General features: G+C 47.5%; 1 protein-coding gene across 2 annotated transcripts in view; it reads left to right on the top strand.

Moving 5' to 3' along the window:
* Window positions 1–9,896, top strand: part of LOC144767757 (killer cell lectin-like receptor subfamily F member 2) — a 368,343-nt gene extending 358,447 nt beyond the window's left edge. The window contains exon 6 of one of the 2 annotated variants that reach the window (XM_078651144.1): window positions 8,876–9,896. In XM_078651144.1, the coding sequence (XP_078507270.1) occupies window positions 8,876–9,011 (136 nt within the window). In that variant the 3' untranslated portion in view covers window positions 9,012–9,896. The remainder of the gene's footprint in view (window positions 1–8,875) is intronic. The other variant, XM_078651143.1, reaches the window with a different exon arrangement.
* The last annotated feature ends 13,808 nt before the right edge of the window (window positions 9,897–23,704 follow it).

Genomic DNA, 23,704 nt, shown 5'->3' with positions numbered 1-23,704 from the left:
TAAGGAAGGATGCCGCGATCATCAAAAAACTTCACTTGTACCAGAGCGCGGTTACACGTCGGAAAAGGGAGGATGCGCTCATTTTTAAACAAACACGGGGATTTGCGAGCCATGGTAAGAGCAGAGCAGTTTACGTTTAGAAGCATCTTAAAATCGTGGTAATATGTTTTGTTAAAAGAAGAAAAATTAAGTACTGAAGGTGAGGGGTATGATTAATGAGAAACTTAAATGTTCCTAAACGTGGGTTAGACTATTTTTCAACAGGCTTGTAAATACGTTTTTGTTGCACAACTGATTAATGTTGTCATGGTTGCTGAAGTGCTATTGAGTATTTTAGATAGTGAAACATGTTAGCCTTAAACCTTTATTTTGTGTTTGTAGATGCCCCTGACAAAGAGAATTTTTTTTTTTTTATTTCAAAATATTTTTATTGAAAATAAATTTTCATATACAGAGCAAAACATTCGTAATACTTGTACTGTTCTTGCAAAGTTGCGGCCTGGCGGGGCCTGAGAGAGAGAGGAAAAGGAAGAGAGAAAGAAAAGAAAGGGGGGGGGTGGGTTCACTGTTCCAGGTGTGCGTCGAGAGCTTCCCACATGTTCTCTTTGGCAGTATGATTTGCCGCTTTTTGCTTGGCAGTGATATTGTCTGCCCCCCGGAGGAAGGTTACCCAGTTGAACCAGCGTTTAAAGGTGGCTTTGCTGGTGTCCTTCCAGTTACCCAAAATCGTTTTCACTGCAGCCGTCAGAAGTACATCGACCAGGTCCCGTACTTCTTTGGACTGGAGTTCAGTTGCTAGGAAGGCAGTGGCTATCCCCGCTAGTCCTCTTTGTGTCTTACTTCCCGTTATTGTGTCTATGACGTTATAGACCTTGCTCCAGAAAGTTTTGACTCTGGTGCATTCGTATAACATGTGAGATAGATCTCCCGTGGCCATCTGGCAGTTCCAACATGTGCTGCTTTCACTGGCTCCAACCTTCCCTAGTTTCGCTGGTGTCCAGTGCAGCCTGTGGAGTAACCAGTATTTGGTTTGTGCTAGTTGTGGCGTGATTTTGTTTTTGGACGCTGCCGTCCATAGTTTGGCTCTTTCTACTTCGTTCAGCTGTCTCTGTATGGTCTCCTCCCAAAAGGCCAGTGTCTTATTGTTTAGGGTTGTGGTGCGTGGTGTAATTAGCTTGTAGATTTGTGCTGTTTGGTGGCCTGTCTTGTTTAAGTTTTGCGCGTATTGTATGATGGTGGGTGTCTGTTTCGTGAGTCCTGCTTTGGTGATAGCTGCTTTGATTTTGAGGAATTCGTAGAACTCCTTGTTAGGTAGGGAGGTTGTCTGCTGTAGTACCTTGTAGGAGAGTGGGCTGTTCCCTGCCTCTAGTTGTGACGGCGTAGTGATGCCTCTGCTTCGCCATTCCTTGCTGTCTAGTGTTTTCCCTTTGTATGTGACTTTGGTGTTATGCCACAGAGATTCCCATTTGGTGCCTTTGATACTTACTGCCATTTCCCTGTCTACTCTCAGCAGCGCTGTCTTTGTGTTGTGGATTATTGCGTTTTTGGCTTCTGGGTGCTTGTGCACCCTGAGGGCCATAATTGGGTCTGCGCCGCCCAGAATACTCCTTTCCAGGTCTAGCCATACCGGCATGTATTCTGGCGTGGGGGCTAACCAGTGTAGTCCCTGTTTGGCTAGGGATGCCGTCTGGAAAGCTTTGTAGTTTGTGAGGTTCAGTCCGCCTTGTTCTTTTTTGAGTCTGAGTTTCGCTAGGCTCATTCTTGGTTTTTTCCCTCCCCAGAGGAACATATTGATGCTTTTGTCTAGGCGTTTGTGGAATTTGGGTGTGAGTGTGAGAGGCAGCATGGAGAGCAGGTAGTTTAGCATGGGGGTGACCATCATCTTTATTGTCTCAATTCTTCCCCACCAGCTTATGAATTTGGGGCCCCACGTGTCTAGCTTGGACTTAATTTTTTTTAGCATCGCCTCCTCATTATGGTCCAGTGTCGATCTTAAGTCCCTTCCGAAGAGGAGGCCTAGGTATTTTAGGGGTTTCGTTTGCCATGCTAGGCCGGACGATCCCAGGACAGTCTTGGTGGTGTGGCAGTTCATTGGTTTGCATTCGGATTTCTCCCTGTTGAGCTTGTAGCCTGAGACATGTGCATACTCCTCTATTGTTTGCACGAGTGCCTTAATTGACTCTTGTGGGTTGTTTGTGGTGATCAGAATATCGTCCGCGTATGCCGCTAGCTTGAAAGCTTGACCCTCTATCTGCACCCCCGTGATCTGGGGGTTTGACCTGATCATGTGGAGGAGTGGTTCTAGGGCAAGCAGGAATAGTCCCGGTGAGAGGGGGCAGCCTTGCCTTGTCCCTCTCCCTAGTGTGAGTGTGTCCGATGTGGCTGCGTTAACCACCACTCGAGCCCGGGGGTTTTTGTACAGGGACATGACCATGCCCCTGTACTTCTCGCCTAGTCCAAACTTGAGCATGCATTGGTTAAGGAAGGGCCATGAGACTCTGTCGAAAGCTTTTTCCGCATCCAATGCGATCATGACCGCCTTCTCCGCGCTGTGGGCTGTGCGGTTAATTAAATGGCATAGTAGTCTGGTGTTATCTTGCGAGAGTCTGTTTTCCAGGTAGCCCACCTGAGACTTGTGTATGAGAGAGGGGAGATGTGCATTTAGTCTCGCTGCCATGATTTTTGCATAGATTTTGCAGTCCACGTTAATTAGGGAGATTGGCCTGTAGTTGTGTGGGAAATGGGGGTCTTTCCCTTCTTTGAGGATGACAATAATGTTTGCCTCTACCATTGAGTCTGTCATATTGCCCTTTTCCGCACATGCTTGGAATACTCTGACAAGCGTGTCTTTGAGTAACGGTTGGAATTGTTTATAGAAGGTGGCTGTGAAGCCATCCGGTCCTGGGGCCTTGTTTGGTTTTAGTGAGTCTATGGCCATCCCAACTTCCGCTTTAGTTATGTTTTGATCTAGGGCCTCTCTTTGTTCGTCGCTTATTCTGGGTAGATCGAGCTTCTCCAGCAGGCTCGCCCCGCCATCCGCTTCTAGCGATGTGTCCGCGGTGTGTAGATCTTTGTAGAACTTCCTGAATGTTTCGAGTATGTGTTTATTAGCTGTGTGTGTCTTGTTATCTGCGTCTGTGATTGTGGCGACGCAATGCTGCCTTTGCTTGGCTTTCAGGTAGCCAGCCAAGGCTTTCCCTGCTTTATTGGTCGAGCATAAGTTTATGGATTTGTATTTGTTGATCCAAGTGGATGCTCTTTCGCTTAGGATTCTGTTTAGCTCATATTTTTTTTTTAGTTAGCGTTGTGAGTGTATTCCTGTCTTTTAGGTTGGCCGTGTGGTTCCTTTCTAATCCCTTGATCTGCTCCTCCAGTTCCTTAATTTTCTTGTTTCTGCCCCTGTTCATGCGCGCTTTGATATTTATGAGTCTCCCTCTTATTGTTGCTTTAAGCGCGTCCCATAGTGTTGCTGCCTCTGTGTCTGCTGTGTCGTTATATTGGAGATATTCTTTGATCGCTTCCTCTATTTCGGTGATGTTGGCGGGGTTTTCGAGTATGTCACTGTTAAGGCGCCACCTCCTGCTAGGCGTATCGTTATGTTTGCCACTCAGGGAGAGGGATATGTGTGCGTGGTCCGAAACTGTAATGGGTCCTATTTCCGTTGTGTCTGTCAGGTGTGTGTGTGTGTCGGACATGAGTATGTAGTCTATCCTGCTGTATGAGTTGTGGGGGTGCGAGTAGAAAGTGTATTCTCTGGCACTTGGGTTTTGTAGCCTCCATGGGTCCGCTAGTGCGAGTTTGGTGCATAGATTTTTAAGTATGTACTGTTCTTGTGAGGTGTGGCTAGGCCTATGTGGGTGTCTGTCTGTGGCATTGTCCATCGCCTGGTTCATGTCTCCTGCCACGATTAGTAGTTCGCCCAGTGGGATCCTGCTAAGTTCAACTTCTAGATCCTCCCAGAATTTTTTGTCTCCCGTGTTTGGCCCATATATGTTGGCTACGTGTACTGTCTCGTCACCTCTTTTGATTGATGTAATCAGCCTCCTCCCTGTGGTGTCTGCGGCATTGTTGTGAACCTGGAATTTCCCTTTCTTACTGATTAAGGTGATGACTCCTCCCTTTTTGTTGACTGCCGGTGAGCATAGTACCTCGCTTATCCAGTTGGCTTTCATCCTGTTCGCGTCCTCTAAGGACACTCTAGTTTCTTGAAGGACGTATATATCAGCCTTCAGTCTGTTCAGGTAGTCTAGTGTTTTCCGTCGCTTGACGGGGTGGTTGAGTCCCTTGACGTTAAGTGACACTATTTTTATGTCCGAGGCTATCTGTGCCTGGCTCCTAGTGTCGGGTACCATCATGGTGTGATGTCTCTGTCGCTGTGCCTGAGTGAGGCGGTTATGTCGCGCCTCTTTGCTCTATGCTTGCTAGCTAACTGCCACCACTCATAGGTCCCCCCTGGGGTGTAGGATGGGATGAGGTATTGTGTGTGGATATAGGAAAGAAGAGAAAGAAGAGAAAGAAAGAAGCGTGTTTCCGCCAGGCTCCGATTGTCCATGCTGCAGGGCCTCCCCCCCCCGCCCTCTCCCCCCCTCCGCCCCCCCTCCCCCCTGTCAACGTACTGTAAACGTGCGACAGCAACGGTTCCCGCCCTCCGCTTCCCCGGTTCATTAAAAGACAAAAAAGGACCCTCTCAGCCCCCTCCCCGTGCTGCGCATTTAGGCAAAGGATATTAGTTATCAAGTGTCCAAGGTCCTGTATTCCCTATTTGTGGTAGACCATGTTCCACTGGGCTTTGTTTTGCCTAACAGGGTAGGAGATTTCTATGTATCTATACTTGTCCAAGGATCTCATTCCCATTGTTGAGGTAGTTCCTTCTTCCGTTGCGGTAGGGCCCTTTTTTTCCATTGAGGTAGTTGTTGTTCTCCTACCGAGGTGGAGTGTTATTTGCCGCCAGCTGCTCCCTTCTCTTCCGTCTCTGAGCTGTCTGATGAGGCTCTTCTTTTTGCCGTTCCGGGAGTTGTTTGTTCCATCTCCTCCAGCTCTGGCTTCCTGAGGTACCTGCGTAGTTCCGCTGGGTCATCGAACATACGTGTGTCCTGCCCGTCTGTTACCCTCATTCTTGCTGGACCAACAAAGCTGAACGTTATCTTTGCTCTCTTCATGGTGTCTCTCAGCGCGAGGAACCCTTTCCTCGCCTCCACTGTGCTCCTTGAAAGGTCCTGGGTAAAGATTATCTTCTTGCCTTTCCAGATGGGGGTTTGGCCTTTGCGGGCGAAGGCGAAGATAGCATCGGTGTGGCTCGATCTTAGGGGTTTGCAGATGATCGTTCTAGGACCCTTCGTGTGCGCTTGTTTTGTGGCAGGGATCCTGTAGGCTTTGTCGATCTCCAAGGATCTTTCGAATTTTATGCCCGTCAGCTTGGGTATCAGTGTCTCGAGTAGTGCTGCGCATGAGCCCAAACCCTCTTCCTCGTCTTCTGGTATGCCTAGAATCCTGATGTTCCCCCTTCGGTTTTTGTCTTCTTGTTCTGCGAGCCTTTTCTGCAGCTCACTGGAGACTTTGGAGATGTAGCAAATGTCTTTATCCATGATGCCTGATTTGTCTTCTATGTCGCTGATCCTTCTCTCTGTCTCCGCTACTCTGCTTGCTATTTTGTTCTGGTCTGCTCGTATGGCTGTGAGTTCAAGCTGGACGTTGTCCATTGAGATCTTTGTGGCCTTAGCTAGGTCGTTGGCTTCAGTTATTTTTTTGACGAGCAGGTCCATCGCATTCTCTGTGCCTTGCAGGTTTTTCATTTTGATCGGTGATTCCAGGTATTTCCTAATTTTTTTTGTTATCACCGTTCATTATCTCTAGGCCTCTTCTTCCTTGATGTCTTTCCTTCTTTTGCAGGTTGTGCTGTGCTTCCTTTGGTGGGGTGTTTTTGACGGTTGTGACTGTGTCCGCCTTTACGGTGCTCCCAAAGGTGAACCTGCTTGGCCACCTTATCGACCTTGTCCTGGTTTTCCCGGACGCCAGGGCTACCTTCCAGAGCCAGGTGCTGATCCCTGGTATTTGTCTTAGCGCTCTCTCCCCTCTGTCGCCGCTCGCCTAGCTGTACCACGCCTGTGCCTCGCTCGCTTCGCTGTACCTTACCTGTGCCTCACCTAGGCAGGTGGTCGGGTGTGTCCCAATATGGCTAGGGAGCTGCACTGGCGCGATCTGGTGCTGGGTTGCTTTCTAGCTGGCCCTCGCACCGCGTCTGAAAGGCTGAGCGTTCCGCTGTTTCTGCTGTCTCTGTCTGTTGTTATGCTTCCTTGTGGTGCCTCGCCGGATCCACCTTCCCGCCCTGGCCACCTTAGACCACTTGCGCCCTGTGACGCACTCCGCTCCTCTCTTGCGTTTGGCTTGTACTTCTTCGTGCGTGAGGCTTTGTGCGTGCCCGGCTAGAACTGTATTATATTGCGGTCTGTTTGCGTTGGTATCGCTGCACAAACTGCTCTTTTTTTTTTTTCCCGCTGTGGTTTGGTCAGGTGTGCTGTTCCCCTTCCAAGATGGCCGCCACCTTTTGTTCGCCACCCTATACGGGCCGCTCCTCAGTGCTCCCCTGTTTGGAGGTCGGCGGTCGGCGCTCGCAAGAGGGCCGCCTGGCTGGCGCTGCCTTGCCTGCCTTGCTGCGGTGTCTTTGCTTTGACTCGCTTGCACGTCCGCGCTACAGACCGCTGTGCTGTGATACGGTCTGCCCCTCTCAAGATGGCCGCCGCCTTTGCTCACCTCTTATCCAGGATAGTCGCACTCTGTACGCCGGCTGCCACTCTGGTGATCCCTGGTTTCAGTGGATGGCGCTTTGTGGGAGGCCTTTGTGAGAGGTGCCCCGCTTCTCCCTGCCTGCGCCGGCTGGTCCCTGGGCCCGCTTCTGCAGCGCTGTGGTTCTTGCCCTTCCCAAGATGGCCGCCGCCGTCGGTCCTCCGTCCCGGTGGCCACTGCTCAAATTACCGTCTGCAACACCGGCGCTGCGTGGGGTGAAACAGGCATAGCTTCTCTTGTGCCACTTGGGGGTTACACTCGAGCTTCTTTTGCAGGGCTGTGTTCACCATACAATTCAGCCCCGCTACGCTACCGCTCTGCTGCACCACCCCCGCGGGTGATCGCTTGCTCCGCTTGCTCCGCTCTTACAGCAGCTGGCTTTCCGGTGGAGGAGCGGGCGGGGGAGCCTACTGGGCTGCTAGGCTTGCCTCCGTAGCTGCACCCCCTTGTCGCGCTTCAGGTTGCGGTCAAGATGGCTGCCTGTGTTTGTCTTCCGGCTCTGCTTGTGTCTTTTATGTGCGTGTACAGCCTCCTCGTTCTCTAGTGCTGCCGTACTTCGCCTCCGCTGCGAATTGTTCTCCACCCGTATCCACCACGTGTGTCCTGCCTCCGGTGCGCCTTAAGGTCTTCAAAGCGTTGTGGCGTCGTCTTGTCCTTTTTATTGCCCCGCCTTCTTGGGCTCACCTTCGCTTCCTTCGCCTCCCTTAATTGTGGGCTTTGTTGCCTTTGTCTTCGTGTTGCTCGCTCCAGCTCCTCTCGTCCGCTGCTCAGCACACTCCCCCACACTACCCTCCGTTTCATGTGCGGGACCGAGGGCTATCGCTGGTTGTCTCGCCGTTCTTCTCCCCGGGGTCGCGGAGCTCTCGAACTTAGGCGACCACCTTCGTTGCCATCCAAGCCACGCCCCCCTGACGAAGAGAATTTAATTTCTTGAAATGCATTGGGCTTCCAAAATAAAATCATGGCATGTGGAACCTACCTCGGACTCCTGAGCTTTTGTGAACAAATGCATGCTGTGAAATATTGAGTAAAATGAATTGAGCATGACATTAGAATTAAAGCGTAAAATGGACAGTTTAACTACGAAGAAAAAGAGAGTAAATATAACGTAATTGATTCATTTGATTCAAACCTCAGAGTTTGGCAGTGCAGCCTGAGAGAATCGTACTGGAGGTTCCTAGTGGTTTCATTATTATTAACAACGCCATTAGTTCAAACTCTCAGTAATGCATGACCTATTGCGTTGCAAATGCTTGTTTTTTTGTGTCGTCAATTTTTATTGAAGCAAAAATACACAATATAGGTACAGTCAGGTATTAGATGGAATAAACAGTACCATTAAATGCAAATGGGGGGAGGAAGGGGGAGTGGGTTGGAGGGGAAGGGCACAGGAATATGGCGCATATCACATTGGAGTCGGGAGGGCTAGCTAACCTAGTGCTGGGTGGCCCCGGATAACAAATGTCAGGGTAGGATTGGAGGGTCCAAGTATCCTGTAGCTGGAGGTGATCAGGAGGAGGAAGGGCACAACCCTTGTTATGGGGTGGAGTGGACAGCCATCCCTTCCTCTCTTGTTTGTTATGTATTTGGGGTTGCATGCTGGTGGTGCGGGGAAATCTCATTGTGTCTGACCGGGGAGGACCATGATTCGCCAGCATGGAGAGAAGGGTGAGACCCGTAGGGGGCTACAAATGGGGTGGTGAGGGTTGTGGCAGCGGTAACCGACACAGAGGGTGCCTGCATATCTGCGTTGTCGATGGGTAGGGGAGTGGGTAGGAGGGTTGGGCAGAGGTGGAAGGGAGAAAGGGATGAAATGGGATGATGGACTTGGTGCGGATGAAGTACAGTAAGAGAGAGAGGGGGTGGGAAGTATGAGAAGGGGTATGGTAAGTTGGGGGGTTCACCCTGTTTAGGGGAACACATGTCCATCTTTAGATATCTTGAAACATATACAGATGGCTACTTTTGTTACGAAATGAGTTAATAAAATATTCTTTACATGTTATGTCTGTTAGTCCAAGGTTCTATAATAAAAGTCTGTCTTATTGTTATTGACAGCCCCCGCCTCACCTTAATGTTCCTGTTTCAACAGGTTCAATGTCACAGGCTCTGCTGATGTAGACTGGTGTGGAGTGGTGAACAGCGGGTCCATATTATCCACACGATGCATCAACAGCTTCTACTGGATCTGCCAGAAGGAAGTGGAGAACTGCAACTCCGGGGTTTAAATATACAGCCAGCAGCCCTGATTCACAAAAATGAACTTACACTTTTGTGCAAGTTTAAGTTTACGATTGTTTGCTATTCACAAAGATATTTTACAGTTAGTATCTTTACGACTGCGGAGTCTCCGCACATAAAAAGATAGGGCCGCCCTATATTCAAGTTAAGAGACTCTTTCGTAAAGATACTAACTGTAAAATATCTTTGTGAATAGCAGACAATCGTAAACTCACACAAAAGTGTACATTTACCTTTGTGAATCGGGACCAATGACTTTAGCATCACAGAAAGCACAGAAGGATACGTGGTAGTATCAAAATACTAGTAAATCAGTTGTAACCTCCTGAGCAATGTAAAAATTCCTGGAAGTGGTGGGTGCAGTCAATAAAGGTGTTATTTGGTGAGACTTGAATTTGATGAAATCTGTCTGAAAAGACTGACTTTCTACGTCACCCTGCGCTCAGGCAGCATTTGGCTTCTGTTCAATAATCTGGTAATCAAAGAATTGGCTTCATGGTGTGTGCGTTGATCACAGTTCAGGTCCTCTGGAGACTCAGGCATACAATAGTGCCTTTCCGAGGCCTTTCCGAAGCTGACATGTCCCACGTCTTGAAACTACCATTATTGTACCCTCATCTCCCGATGGGGAACTCCAGATGTTTCTAGCATTAATGTATTTTTATGTGGTGTGTGTTTGTGTGCCAACAGTCACCAACATGACCAAGTGAATGGAATCCTAGCTCAAACCAGTAAATAAAAACATCAATATCTATACGCATTTATTTAATCATTCATATTTCTTAAAATCCACATTTCAATCACATGGTCTACAAACATAGCAAGTGACACATAGAGAAATAAAGATGGCGCCTCGAGTGCCGTACAATTCATCTATATGTGTCCGTGTGTGTGATTTTGCCGTCATGGCCCTTATTATTAATTACCAGTGGGTCCAGTGACCTTGTGACACTGCCGGAGTGTCTTGTTTGCGCACAACTATTTGGATGTTCAAAAGAGCTGAACATTCTGGGGAAATGGAGGAAGGAATAGGGGATTACTGGATGACTTGCACCTGGCATTACAGATTCAACCAGTAATTACACTTATTTCGGTGGAACTTTAGGGTTCCACTGAGAATACCTGCTAATTCTGCACCCACACATTTAAAGTGACCCTGGTAATTCTAATTGTAGGGGAGTGAATTTACCGAGCATGTGACTGGGGCCCTTCTAATGAGGCCGAAAAATGTGTGATCCTGATTTGAGATCACGGCTTAAATATGTATTTTAACAAAGGTTCTCTGGTGTGAATCTGCAAACTGGCCCACAGTCCCACGTGAATGAATTTAGTGACCGCCTGTGAATCTGCCCGCCTGGGACTGGACTGAACAGACTGTATGTACAAGCGGAATTTAAAGCTGACATTAGCTCCGAATATATGAATATCAGACTAGTAGAAAATGTTGGGCCATATTATCAAGAAAGGGCGATACATTATTGCAGCTTTTATCGGCAGGAAACTGCCGCTAAAGCGGCGATAATGGGCTTGATTATATTCCCTTGTGAATTCCCATAGCAGCCTAGGTTCAGGGGTTAACCTGGGCTGCTATGAGAATTCACAAGGGTATATTATCAAGCCCATTATCGCCACTTTATCAGCAGTTTCCTGTTGATAAAAGCGGCGATAATGTATCCCCCTTTCTTGATATTATGGCCCGTTGTTTTTGCAGGGTCAGGTGGTTTAAATGTTGTTTCTCCTCCATTGGTGCCTGCTTTGTAGTCTGGGTCAGATGCTGGCCAGCCTCACGGAAGGAACATAAGTAGACACACAGTCCCACACTCGCACACAACAAGCTACGTAGACTTTTACCCACCCGTACCGGATACTGCTTCGCAGACACAAGAGGGGTATGGAACACTATACAAGCGCTGCGGTAGGATGTGTAAGGCTACTCCACTTACAGCTGGTACCACACAGAGAAGTAGCCCGGGCCCGGGAAGGCAAAGCCGGACCCGTTACATTATTAGCATAACTCCATTTTGCACACCACGCACAGCCCCCATCAGTTGGTGGTACAATCACCACGAAGAAACAGCGCTGTGGATTATTGAAGTGGGGGTGTGACAAGTTGATGTAGGGGATAAGTGGTGAGGAACAACTCCACCATTTTTGGGAACCACGCACAGCCCCTAACAGTTGGTGGTGCAATCACCACAAAAAAAGCAGACGGGCTTGAGCTCTCAGGACTGTTGTACCCAGCCACGATCCACCATCACAGCAACAGGCTACAGTCTGCCAGATCGCTGACGGATGGCCTACAAGCGTGGGGCAGCCAGGAGGGCGACGCAGCTTTCCGCTCATTTCAGGAACACGGATGGCGATGCAGAGGCTCAACAGAAAAGGCAAAGGGGGGCAACAGCCCGGAGCTCGAAGAGGATCTGCAGGCGATGTTGGACAGAGCCACGGCATTGGTGGCTCTAAAAGGGAAATCATGGGTGAACCAACAGATCAAGGATGGAGCCCATGGGAGAGTGAAGAAACAGCGACAGGCATCCCCGCCTGCACCACCCACCAAGAAACCCGGCTCGAGGAGGCATGCAGCCAGAATGTTGGCCCCCGCAAAAAACCCAGAGAAAAGGGCCAAGGTCCCAGCAGCCAGGAAGGCAGTGCAAGGTAGGCACATGGGTGCACGAGCCAAGAGCAGGAGGGTGGCAACCCCCGAGCTGGTGTCCAGCTCTGACTCTGAGGAGAGCAGCGAGGTAGAGGGGTCTGTAGCCAGCACAGTGGCCTCTCAGGATTCGCACAATGGCTGGAGCAGCACGGACAAGGGTAAGCATTGCAAAAGAAGCAGCGGGGGGACATGGACAGGCACAGAGCGATAGCCTAGCGGACAGGGTCCCAGGGCAAATAGTAAATGGGCACGTTGGTTTTCAGAGGATTTGAAGACTCAAAAACGTAATCTTCGACAAGCGGAGCGCCTCTGGCGGCGGGACTACTGTCCCATCTCAAGAAATCATTACATCACCCTCTTGGGCCTATATAAGAAATCCATTCTGGAAACTAAGAAGGCCTATTTCTCATCTAAAATCCAGTTTGCCGAGAACCGGCCAAGAGAAATCTTTGACATTATCCATGATCTAGCCTATTCTGATATGGCCTCACTCAAACCTTCTCTCTCACAACTCCTCTGTGATTCTCTTAACTCTTTTTTCCTTGATAAAATCAGCACGATCAGAGCTAATATTCCCCCCCCCCGTCCCTCTCCTTCACTAATCCGCCCTGTCTCCCAGCTGTAGCACGTCTAGATTCTATTCCTCCTCTCACGGCTGATTCCTTTCTGTCCCTTCTTCCTCTGGTCAAGTCCGGTTCTCTGCTGGATCCCTGTCCTACTTACATTCTGAAACAGATTTATTCCTTTTGTCCCTCACCACCCCTTATGTTTCTGAACAGCTCACTCTCCCAGGGTATTGTCACTCCATCACTCAAATCGGCGGTAATTGTACCTATCTTAAAAAAAAAACTGGTGCTGATCCTTCTGTTTCAGCCAACTACCGCCCTATCTCACTCCTGCCTTTACTGGCCAAGGTACTGGAACGCCACGTAGTAAGAACTTTGAGTACCTTCGTGGAAAGGAACAGTGTCTTGGCCCCCAGGCAGGCTGGCTTCCACCCTGCACACTCAACAGAAGCTGTGGCTATATCTGTCCTGGACAACCTCCGGGAGGGTATGGACACTAATCAGCCCCAGGCCCTGGTCCTTCTCGATCTTTCCGCCGCGTTCGACACGGTGGATCATGCCATCTTACTCTCACGTGTCGAGGCGGCGGGAATCGGGGGGTTGGCCTTGGTCTGGTTATCCTTCTTCCTGAGTGGCCGCACTCAAGCAGTTCGCTTGGGCGATTACTCAGCTGACTTCCGGTCTGTGCAGTGCGGGGTCCCCCAAGGTTCCTCACTGTCACCATTGTTATTCAACCTGTACATTGCCCCTCTTATTTTTGCCTTACAACAGCTGGAGGTCTCTGTACACAATTATGCAGATTATCTCCAGCTTATCTTCTCACTATCCCCTTCCTCTGCGTCTATATCCAATTTTCACTCTGTTATGACCTTCATTCAGGACTGGATGAATCACAACCACCTGAAACTCAATCCCGATAACACGGAATTGGTGTTGACGGGTGGTTGCTCCAGTCCATGGTCCTCTCTTTTCTGGCCCCCTTCTTTAGGTCCCACACCCATTCCTGTTTCCTCTGTTAAAACCCTCGGCTTTAAACTTAATGATCAACTTTCCCTTCATTCCCAAGTTAGTGCGGTTGTATCTTCAGCTTTTCTTTCCCTCCGGACAATCCGCAAAGTCTCCCGGTTTTTCACCCCATCTGCCCTCAAACTTATACTTCTGGCAATGGTGACGTCTCGCTTGGACTACGGCAATGCCCTCTATTGTGGCATCCCGGCGTACCTCGTGAGGAGTCTCCAGTAGGTCCAGAACCAGGCAGCTCGCCTGGTATTTAACCTACCCAAATCACATCACGTCACGCCCCTTCTTAAATCTTTACACTGGCTCCCCGTTCAGCAACGTGCCCTATTCAAGCTGGGCTGCATCATTTACAATGTCCGGTCCGGTTCTGCCCCTGTTTTTATCAGTTCTGCAATCCACGATTACACCCCGGCTAGAGAATTGCGTTCAGCCACCCAACAACTTCTCATTGTCCCCCGCTTCAAACGAAAAAAATGGGTAGGATCCAAGTTTTCTACTGTGGCTCCTGCCTTTTGGAATTCTCTCCCGTTTTGCTTGAGATCTTGCCCCCAGTACTCCCTTTTCCGTAAAACCCTTAAAACTTTTCTTTTTACCCAGGCATTCCCCTCTTAAATCGACCCTTGGCTCCTTGCTCTTTTCGTTCCCTGGGTTTGTAGTACTACAATGCGCCATGAAACCGCTCGGTGTACGCGCGCTCTAGAAATATTTTTAAACTCAAACGCAACAGGGTGTGAGTAATTTGGCAAAGCAGGGGTCCTGACCCAATCAGGCCCCTTGGCAGCTAGGGCAAGGGAGGGACCATCAGGGGCTCCAAGGGGAGGCGTGGGGTCCACCGGCTTGGATGCCATGGTGGCAGTGGCTGGGGACAGGGGCCTCTTTTAGGGGAGGCAGCCAAGACGAACGCCAGACATAAGGGGAGGCACGAAAAGGGGAGCAGGCAAAAGTAAACAGAACTCCCAACTGGCACAACAGGGTGAGTTGGAATCACCAGAGGAGGCCAGCAAGTTGAAGTTGAAATTGAAAGGAATTTATTGAGAGCTCGATGACCAAGCGGTTTCTTGGCGCTAAGGACAAATGTAAGGGAGGAACTACTCACTCAGCAAAGGCTTGTGAAAACAGCCAGGTTTTCAACAGTTTGCAGAACTCCATGTAATAAGCTGTGGTTCTAATAGTAAACGTTAAGGAGTTCCAAAACGCAGGGGCCAGATAGGAAAAGCACCAACCACCATGTTTCTTTCTTTTAAAGCGGGGGACATGTAGTAGGTTTTTAGTGGAGGAGCGAAGATCACAGGTGGGAATGTAAGGCTTAAGTTTGGTGGACACAAATGATGGGGCGGAGCCAACGAATGCCTTAAAGGTCAGATAGCCAAGCTTAAACAAAGAGCGTTGAGTGAGGGGTAACCAGTGAAGGGATTTAAGACCGGGAGTAATGTGGTGGGATTTAGGAAGCTTAAAGACTAGCCGTGCGGCTTGATTTTGAATGAGTTGAAGACGGCAAAGCTCGTAGGCCGGTATACCGACATACAGAGCATTCGCATAATCAAGACGCGAGATAACCATAGCTAGCAAGATCAATTTAAGCGCCTCAATAGAAAAAAAACAAGATATCTTGCGTATAATACGCAGATTAAGAAAACATGAGGACTCCACCGTGCTGACTTGGTGATGCATAGATAGATCACTGCTGACTTTGATGCCTAGACTTTTAACAGTGTGAGAAGGGGAGGGGGGAGAGCCAAGGGAAGGGGGCCAGAAAATAGAAGACCAGGGACTAGGGGCCCCACCAGTAAGAACCAGCTCGGTCTTATCTGGATTGAGCTTAAGATGGTTCATGCTCATCTAGTCGCTGATAAAGTTCATAACAGATTGAAAGTTAAGAATTGAGGAAGAAGAAGATGAGATATTGAAAATAAGCTGGAGATCGTCAGCGTAATTGAAAACGGTGATGTCCAGTTTGTGAAGGCCAAGATAAGGGGAAGGATATAGAGATTGAAAAGAAGACGAGAAAGAGAAGAGCCCTGGGGAACACCAGAAGTGATGGGGCAGGCTATGGCTGAACAGCCAGCTAGCTGAACCGCCTGATGACGGTTCTCCAGAAAAGAGGAACTCCAAGCCAAGGCGGGTCCCTGTAGGCCAGCGCACCTGACACGGTCGACCAAGATAGTATGGTCAACCGTGTCAAATGACAGAGATCCAGAAGAACCAATGCCTGGAAGGAATTCGCGTCGGAGCCATGTCTGAGTTCATCAAGAACCGTAAGAATGACGGACTCCGTCGAGTGCGCAGGGCGAAAGCCCGCTTGATGGGGATCCAAAAAATTAGAGGCCTCAACGAACTGGCTTAGACAGGAGGTGACATGGCTCTCTAAAAGCTTCCCCAAAAAGGGGAGTAAAGAGATAGGACGAAAACTAATGGGAAGGCTCTGTCTTCTTCAATATAGGTATAACTTTTGCAGATTTGAAGAGGTCAGGGACCACCCCCAAAATGAGAGGGTTATTCAGCAAAGAAAGGGGAGGGTCAGGGAAAAGGCAAGGCAGGCGAAGGTGGTGCGACAGGTGAGGGCACAGACCCGAAAGGGAAGCCGGCCAGTGCATACCTGCGCCCTTCCCTGAGCGATCCCCCCAAAACCACAAAGCTCCTGGGTTTGGCCAATCTCATCCCTCTAGCTGTGAAAGAAAAGATATGGAGGAAGGAGTTTATGGACATCTTCTCCTTGCTAGAGGTGTTCCAGGCAGGCTTAGACCTGACAGCACAGGACAAGAAAGATGATGATAGGAGGTAGAGGCACAAACCTAGGGTAGAGAGAACAATTGAGAATTAGCTAAAAGCATTCAGGATCCTGGCTTGATTTTTTGTGGAGAAATTCCCCCGGAGCACGGCTGCACTCATTTTGTACGAGCAGAAGGTGCACAAGGCACAGTTGAAGTATCAGGGAGAGGCATGGTTGAGATACGACAAGGGTTTCAGGAAGAAGATGCAAACATGACCAGTGATTGAATGCTACTGGCAGGAGATGGAGGGATTCTCAACACATATGGTGGCTGCACGGGAAGGTGTCAGCTACATGCACAGCAATTTTTCCCCGATGGGAGTAAGGGCAAATATGAAAACCAAGGATTCAAGGGTAAGAGCCAGGGACCCACCAAATCTGGGAACCCTTGCTGGAAGTTTAACAAAGATGATTGTAAATGGGGGTCAGTATGCAGGTTCAAACACTTGTGCGGGTCTTGCAGGGGGGAACCACCCCGCAGTCCTCTGCAAGCAAGGCCAGGGGAAAGAGCCCGCCAAAGAAATAACCAGCACAAAGAAGTAGCGAACGGGCCTCCGCGGTCGGGGGAACAGCTGCTACCAACCCCAATCAAAACCAGCAGGCTGGTTTATATATTGGCAAAAACAACAGGTGATGGACAGAATGCAGAACATAGTCATACATTCACCCCAGTACAGAGATCTGGGCCTAAATCCATCGTTTTTTTGCACTCCACACCAGCCCAGGTCAGACATGGCCATGTGCAAATCAGCCTTGACCCTGTGCCTCATGGGAACAGTCCAGCCCGAACTGCCAAGCCATGTCTTTCCTGGACCGGAATCAAGCATCCAAGGACCGGTTTCTGGCTATCAGCCGTCATCAGCCTGGATAGCTTGACTCCAGTGGTGTGGAGAGCATGGGACTCACGTCTGAGCATACCCATCCCACTCGGGTTGACAAAGGCAAAAACAACAGGTGATGGACAGAATGCAGAACATTGTCATACATTCACCCCAGTACAGAGATCTGGGCCTAAATCCATTGTTTTTTTGCACTCCACACCACCCCAGGTCAGACATGGCCATATGCAAATCAGACTTGACCCTATGCCTCATGGGACAGTCCAGCCCGAACTGCCAAGCCATGTCTTTCCTGGACCGAAATCAAGCATCCAAGGACCGGTTTCAGGCTATCGGCCGTCATCAGCCTGGATAGCTTGACTCCAGTGGTGTGGAGAGCATGGGACTCACGTCTGAGCATACCCATCCCACTCGGGGTGACAAAGGCAAAAACAACAGGTGATGGACAGAATGCTTCCCCAAAAAGGGGAGTAAAGAGATAGAACGAAAACTAGTGGGAAGGCCCCTGTCTTCCTCAATATAGGTATAACTTTTGCAGATTTGAAGAGGTCAGTGTCCACCCCCAATATGAGAGAGTTATTCAGCAAAGAAAGGGGAGGGTCAGGGCAAAGGCAAGGCAGGCGAAGGTGGTGCGACAGGTGAGGGCACAGACCCGAAAGAGAAGCTGGCCAGTGCATACCTGCGCCCTTCCCTGAGCGATCCCCCAACAACCACAAAGCTCCTGGGTTTGGCCAATCTCATCCCGCTAGCTGTGAAAGAAAAGATATGGAGGAAGGAGTTTATGGACATCTTCTCCTTGCTAGAGGTGTGCCAGGCAGGCTTAGACCTGACAGCACAGGACAAGAAAGATGATGATAGGAGGTAGAAGCACAAACCTAGGGTAGAGAGAACAATTGAGAATTAGCTAAAAGCATTCAGGATCCTGGCTTGATTTTTTTGTGGAGAAATTCCCCCAGAGCACGGCTGCACTCATTTTGTACGAGCAGAAGGTGCACAAGGCACAGTTGAAGTATCAGGGAGAGGCATGGTTGAGATACGACGAGGGTTTCAGGAAGAAGATGCAAACATCGCCAGTGATTGAATGCTACTGGCAGGAGATGGAGGGATTCTCAACACATATGGTGGCTGCACGGGAAGGTGCCAGCTACAGGCACAGCAATTTTGCCCCGATGGGAGTAAGGGCAAATATGAAAACCAAGGATTCAAGGGTAAGAGCCAGGGACCCACCAAATCTGGGAACCCTTGCTGGAAGTTTATCAAAGATTATTGTAAATGGGGGGCAGTATTCAGGTTCACACACTTGTGCGAGTCTTGCAGGGGGGGGGGAGAATACCCCGCAGTCCTCTGCAAGCAAGACCAGGGGAAAGAGCCCGCCAAAGAAATAACCAGCACAAAGAAGTAGCGAACGGGCCTCCGTGGTCGGGCAGCTGCTACCAACCCCAATGAAAACCAGCAGGCTGGTTTATATATTGGGCCAGTATCCTAAGGCAACAGACAGGCAAAAGTTGAGAAAGGGTTTCACACAGTTTCATAATACTACACAAAGGGCCCGGGAGAGCCAGAACCTGAAATCGGTAAGGGAAAACACAAGCATAGCAAGAGACATGGTAGGCAAGGAAATCCAGCTTGGGTGGGTGGCCGGTCCTTTCAACTCTCTCTGCACCCGCTGGAGAACTTGATGGTCTCCCTACTAGGAGTGATACCTAAGGCTGATTCACCATCTGTTCCTCCCGCAAGGGCAGTCCGTCAACGATTGGCTGGAGCAGGATGATTGTGCAGTAACCTATGCATCAGTAGACGATTCAGTAGACCTGATACAGTGTAGTGTAGTTCCTATTATCCCAATAGGCTCTGCGCATTGGAATAATACCTTCAATAGTATAGGCCTAGACCAGACGTTAACTAGGTCTTCTATTGTCGATATTAGACTTAAAGTTTTGGGTTTGCCAGCTAGCTCAGAGTTCACTAGAAACTTTCTCGAATAGGCAAGGAGGAGTTGAACCTCCCTGGATAGACAAGAAGGGATTTAGTTTCTGACAACCATAGAACATGACAACTTTGCTCTCCCCTAATCAAGAGTGTATCTCTAGAGTCGTGTGAAAACAAAAGACAACTTATTTTACTCAGTCAGTACGTGCATTCTTAGTCTCACCAGATTGTAGAGAAAAGGAAGAGACAGGCGTGTTCAATAGAAGATGGTATTTATTGATCAGTCTCTTTTCTCATACAAGAGAAATGGATCGATATTATCGCAATACTTATGGTTAAGTAAAGTGCATACAATAAAAGCAGAAGTATAAAATAATACTGTAAAAACATTTATATGGTTTCTAAGCCATAAGGTGGTTTAAAATGGATAAAATAGATACATACACATATACATTTGACTAATCGTACTCAACTGGTGTTTCTAACTACGCCTACCCCAGTGTACCTGACCTAAGCCTAATACGTGGGCGGAAATAGAAAGTAGCAGTTTAAGTTAAGTTTGTTTTGCCAAGTGACTGACTCAAGAATTCTCTGCAAGGGGTTATTCAGTTCTGTACCTGGAATCTAAGATGGTTGAGGGATGGTATCTCTCGTCTTTGGTCTCGATATTCCAGGCTGCCTGCAAGGGCTGCCCGGAAGCGCCGGAGCTGGATTTCTCGGCAGGAGAAAGCAGCGTCTCGTTCTCAGCGCGTCAGGAAGGCGGGGCTGTGCCAGCGGGGTCTGCTCTGCTCTGGGCTTCGGCAAGTCTGGCTGCTCCGATCTCGTCACCACCGCGTGTGTTTGCTTAAGGCAATACCGGTAATATTTATACCTGTAAGGTGCCGAGATTGACGTAAGGATGGACATAGATACGTCAATAAGGATGTCATACGAACTGGTCGTTAGCACATTCTTTTGCTGAAGTTCTCGGTGAAATCAAAACAATGGCCGCAGGGTTTTTCCCAGGTTGTCATAGGTTTGATTTGTTTTGAGAACTCCGTATGCCTTATCAGGGGCTGGAGGAATATTGCTTGTCTAATTAGATGGCAAGCGTTATGACCTAATCAGATAACACGTTCCTGTGCCGTGGTGTGGCTTAATCAGATAACGGTTTCTGCATCATGGGATGGCTGCTAGTTAACTTGTTAACCAGAACAGGGTCAGGAATAGGGGGATCGATACAGAACCTATAGGAATACATCACACCCACTCCACGCTAACTATGGCCATATTTACGAATCTAGGCATAGTAAAACATACTGTAGAGTATCGTGTATACCTTACCACCCCAAAATACATATAATGCATTTTGAAATTATGTAATATACGGAAAAAACAGTCATATATACTATATGCACTCAAGCTGTAGAATAATGCTAAAGTAATCACGCATATGTATACATTATTACTATTTGAATATGAGAATTACACATGAAATGGCTCTTAATACAGAAGAAAAAGTTCGAGACCATTTCATCACAGAATAAAAATAATTATGAACATACCAGCGGGCAGCTAATGTCTATAAAGTTTCTAAAAATAGAAATTTTAGTTCTCTAAGAATAGTTCTTACTTTAAGCAGAAGATAAGTGTCCCGAAAAATCGTAAAAATATTTTGGGGCTGCTGAAAAAATTGCTGTCCGTGACTGGAGGGAAAATTGTTCATGCTACTTTATTATTGATTAGTATTGCTGACAGAAGGTCGTACCTGATCGATGCTGCTTTCATCTTGAACTTCACTACCCCTTAATCGTAGTGGTGAAGTTTCCACGAATGCCGTCATCAGGATTGGCAGCCGTTAAGGGCAGCACAATGCATGAGCCGTTACCGGACCCAACAATGTTTCTGCATCCATAGGCGCGTCCGATTGTAGCGTCAGACAGGTGTCCAACACGCATTCTTCTCCGCACAGCAAGCACCTTAATACAGGTAAAACACATCGATGCCACATTGGTCGAAATGAAAGAAACCAAGTCATGTTCAGGTCTCTAAGCCGGGATAGTCCCAGGATTTTTGATATCCGGTCCCGGTATCCAATGGCTCGGATTGTTTCTTCCCTTGTCGCAGGTGTTTTGTCTGTGACATGGTTTGCCATAATGAAATATAAGGACCAAGAATAGGATTCCTGCAATTAGTCCCAAAATGAGGGGAAGTCCGCCAAAAATCGAATGGACAAAATCTGGAAAAATACCCAGTATGGCTTTGAATGGTGTTAATGCCATCGAAAATACTGTCTTAAATACTTTTGAGACTCCACTGGTATCAGAAATATTTAAGATTTCATTCAGGATTTCTGCGAAATGTATGGGGGAATTAGTTGATAACAATGAGTGAATCTCTGCAGTCGTCCTTGCGACTAGGAGATCATACGTTTCTTTTGATGACGTGAGTCTGGTCGGCGTCTGAAGAAGCACTGTTTTCATTCTGCTTAAAGTATCTATTCGAATAGAAGTAATTTTCAAGTTAGGCCATGCCCTTGCCTCCCTGTCTGGAAAGGAGCTGGGGAACAATAAGCGTCCACAGCACATGACCTTCGCAGTCGTAGTTATGAGATAAGGAATCCCAGGCAGTAAACTACAACATCTGCGATCCACAATTAGAATGTAACTCCCATTATAGAGTCTTTTAAAGAATGGTTCTATCTCTGTTGCAGGTGCGCCTAGCTGGTGACATGAAAGGATATTTGAGTTCCCTTCACAGGCTCCATGCAAACTAATTCCATTACACAGAAGTGTACCGCTTAGTGACATCGCACAATTATTGCCACTAAGAAACACTTTCTGTCCTTTATTACAGACACATGCATGTGAATAGGGCAAGTTCCATGTTGACTTAATGTACCCTTTTCCCAATTTTTCGTACATGCCAGCCTGTATATATTTTTGGCAGTATTGAAACCTGAAGGTTGATATTGGAATATTAATTATCCCATGTATTATCCATTCACTGACAGGTCGTTCTGACATTGTCACTGGTAATCTCTCGAGTTTCTCAATGCTCAGGATTGTATAATCAGCACCCTTCTGTGCCATACTGATTTGTTTATCAGTAAGGTTAAAGATATTGAATAGTGACGTTGTGTTGATTAAACGCCAAGGCACATAGCCTGAACGCAGATTTTGAACGCAGATTTTGTAAAGTCCAGCCAAGCTGTACAGTAGAACGCAATTGAGACTGACCGTGTTGTAACAACAGTAAGTCTTGCGATATTATGTCGATTGCTGAAGACACAATGCTGTCCAAAGAAAAAATTCTGGAGGACAGAGTCATTAACCCATTGTCCACTACAGAAAGTGATTTTTCCAAATTAATACGGTCAATTTCCCGTATACTTTCTGCTGTCTCAATTTGAGTTACCTTCCAGGCCTCGTTGTAAGCTGCATATACAGCGGCTGCTATGAAGCGTTTTTGACGCTGTTTGCGCGGTCCCATAATGAAATCACGCAAGTCAGCACCATCAGTAAGTAAAGTTAGGTGTTGCTTAATTTCTGTTAGTGTGGAAGTTTGTAGCCATTGAAGGCAGAGTTTGCCCACACTGTAGGTGGTGATTATCCCTGGGTGTTGTCTTTGGGAATATCTAGGGTCTGGCCTGGTCAATGTGAACCCCTGTGTTTTGTTCAGGAATCTGTCTTGACAGTTATTAGTATCTGTGGGCCAGATCAACCACTGTTTCCAATCAGGATGTGTTCTGTTTTGGTTTAATACATAGTTTACGTCTATCTCTTCATCTGTAGAGCTATTGCTGTTTATTGTTGGCTTTGGAATAGACGGTTTATTTAAGTCTTTGATTTTGGCTAGGCCAAGACAGGTAGTTTGTTGAACAGTGTCATTCAAAAATATAATTTGTTCTGGGATCATGCAGGCTCTAAACAATGATTCTATCCCTTGTACTTGCCATTCTTTTGTACCCCAAACACTTTTTACTTCAACATTTTTGTCCCAATACTCAAAACCAAAAGTATTCATTTGTTCAAAAAATGAGTCTGAATATATCAATTTCGTGTTTGTAAGCATGGTCTTTGTCCCTGTCTTATTTGACAATTTGAAATAAAATGTTTCAGCATTACTTGTGTTGAACCCTGAAAAGTATGAATATTTGTCATAAAAGGTTCTTGAGCTTCCTTTTGGAGGGGTTGCACAATGTTCCCATTGATTATAATTTAAAACATTTCTAGGTTGTGCCGATTTATGTAGAAAATGGTTACCATAGTAGTTGTAACAGTACATACTATCATAATTAGTCGAACCCTGCAAATAATCATGTTTGGTAAATTTAGCAGACATCACTAGGTCAGACATCATATCATTAACGCTTTCAAAGTCCCAATCATCAGCAAATGAGCTTGGTTTTACAAAGTCACTCAACGAGATCTTGATTTGGTGTGGATATTTCAGGATTTCAACCGGACCATAAATTTCATAGTCAGTGTTGTCCCATGCTACCCCACCCGGTATAGGATTGGCTGTGAAGTTGACTGAAGAAAGTTCTCTTTTCTCGACGTGTGAAGATGTGTGTGGCTTGAGGATCAAGTTGATTTTCTGGCTTGCTGTGTTCATTTTAGCATATTTTCCCTCAATGAAGCGTCCCATAGCCACCTAAAATTCAATCCATGGAGAAATCAGATAGGTTTCTTTCAGTTGTTTCAAAAGTTCTTTAGCTTTATCTTTAAAGGTTTTTGTTGATGGCTGTGTCTTTGATTCACTGAGGTCTTCAGAGGAATCATCGAAGTTTATGAAGTAGCCGGATGCCGTTCTGTCAATTGTTCCAATTGCTTCAGGATTACTGTTTCTTGCATATTCGTTTGTTACTTCATTGTAGGTTGGTGTGTCTCTACTAAATGTTTTTATTTGGGTTTTTAGAGGT

The sequence above is a fragment of the Lissotriton helveticus genome, chromosome 7 (assembly GCF_964261635.1).
Source record: "Lissotriton helveticus chromosome 7, aLisHel1.1, whole genome shotgun sequence".
Lineage (NCBI taxonomy): Eukaryota > Metazoa > Chordata > Amphibia > Caudata > Salamandridae > Lissotriton > Lissotriton helveticus.
This window is presented reverse-complemented; position numbering and strand designations above follow the sequence as displayed.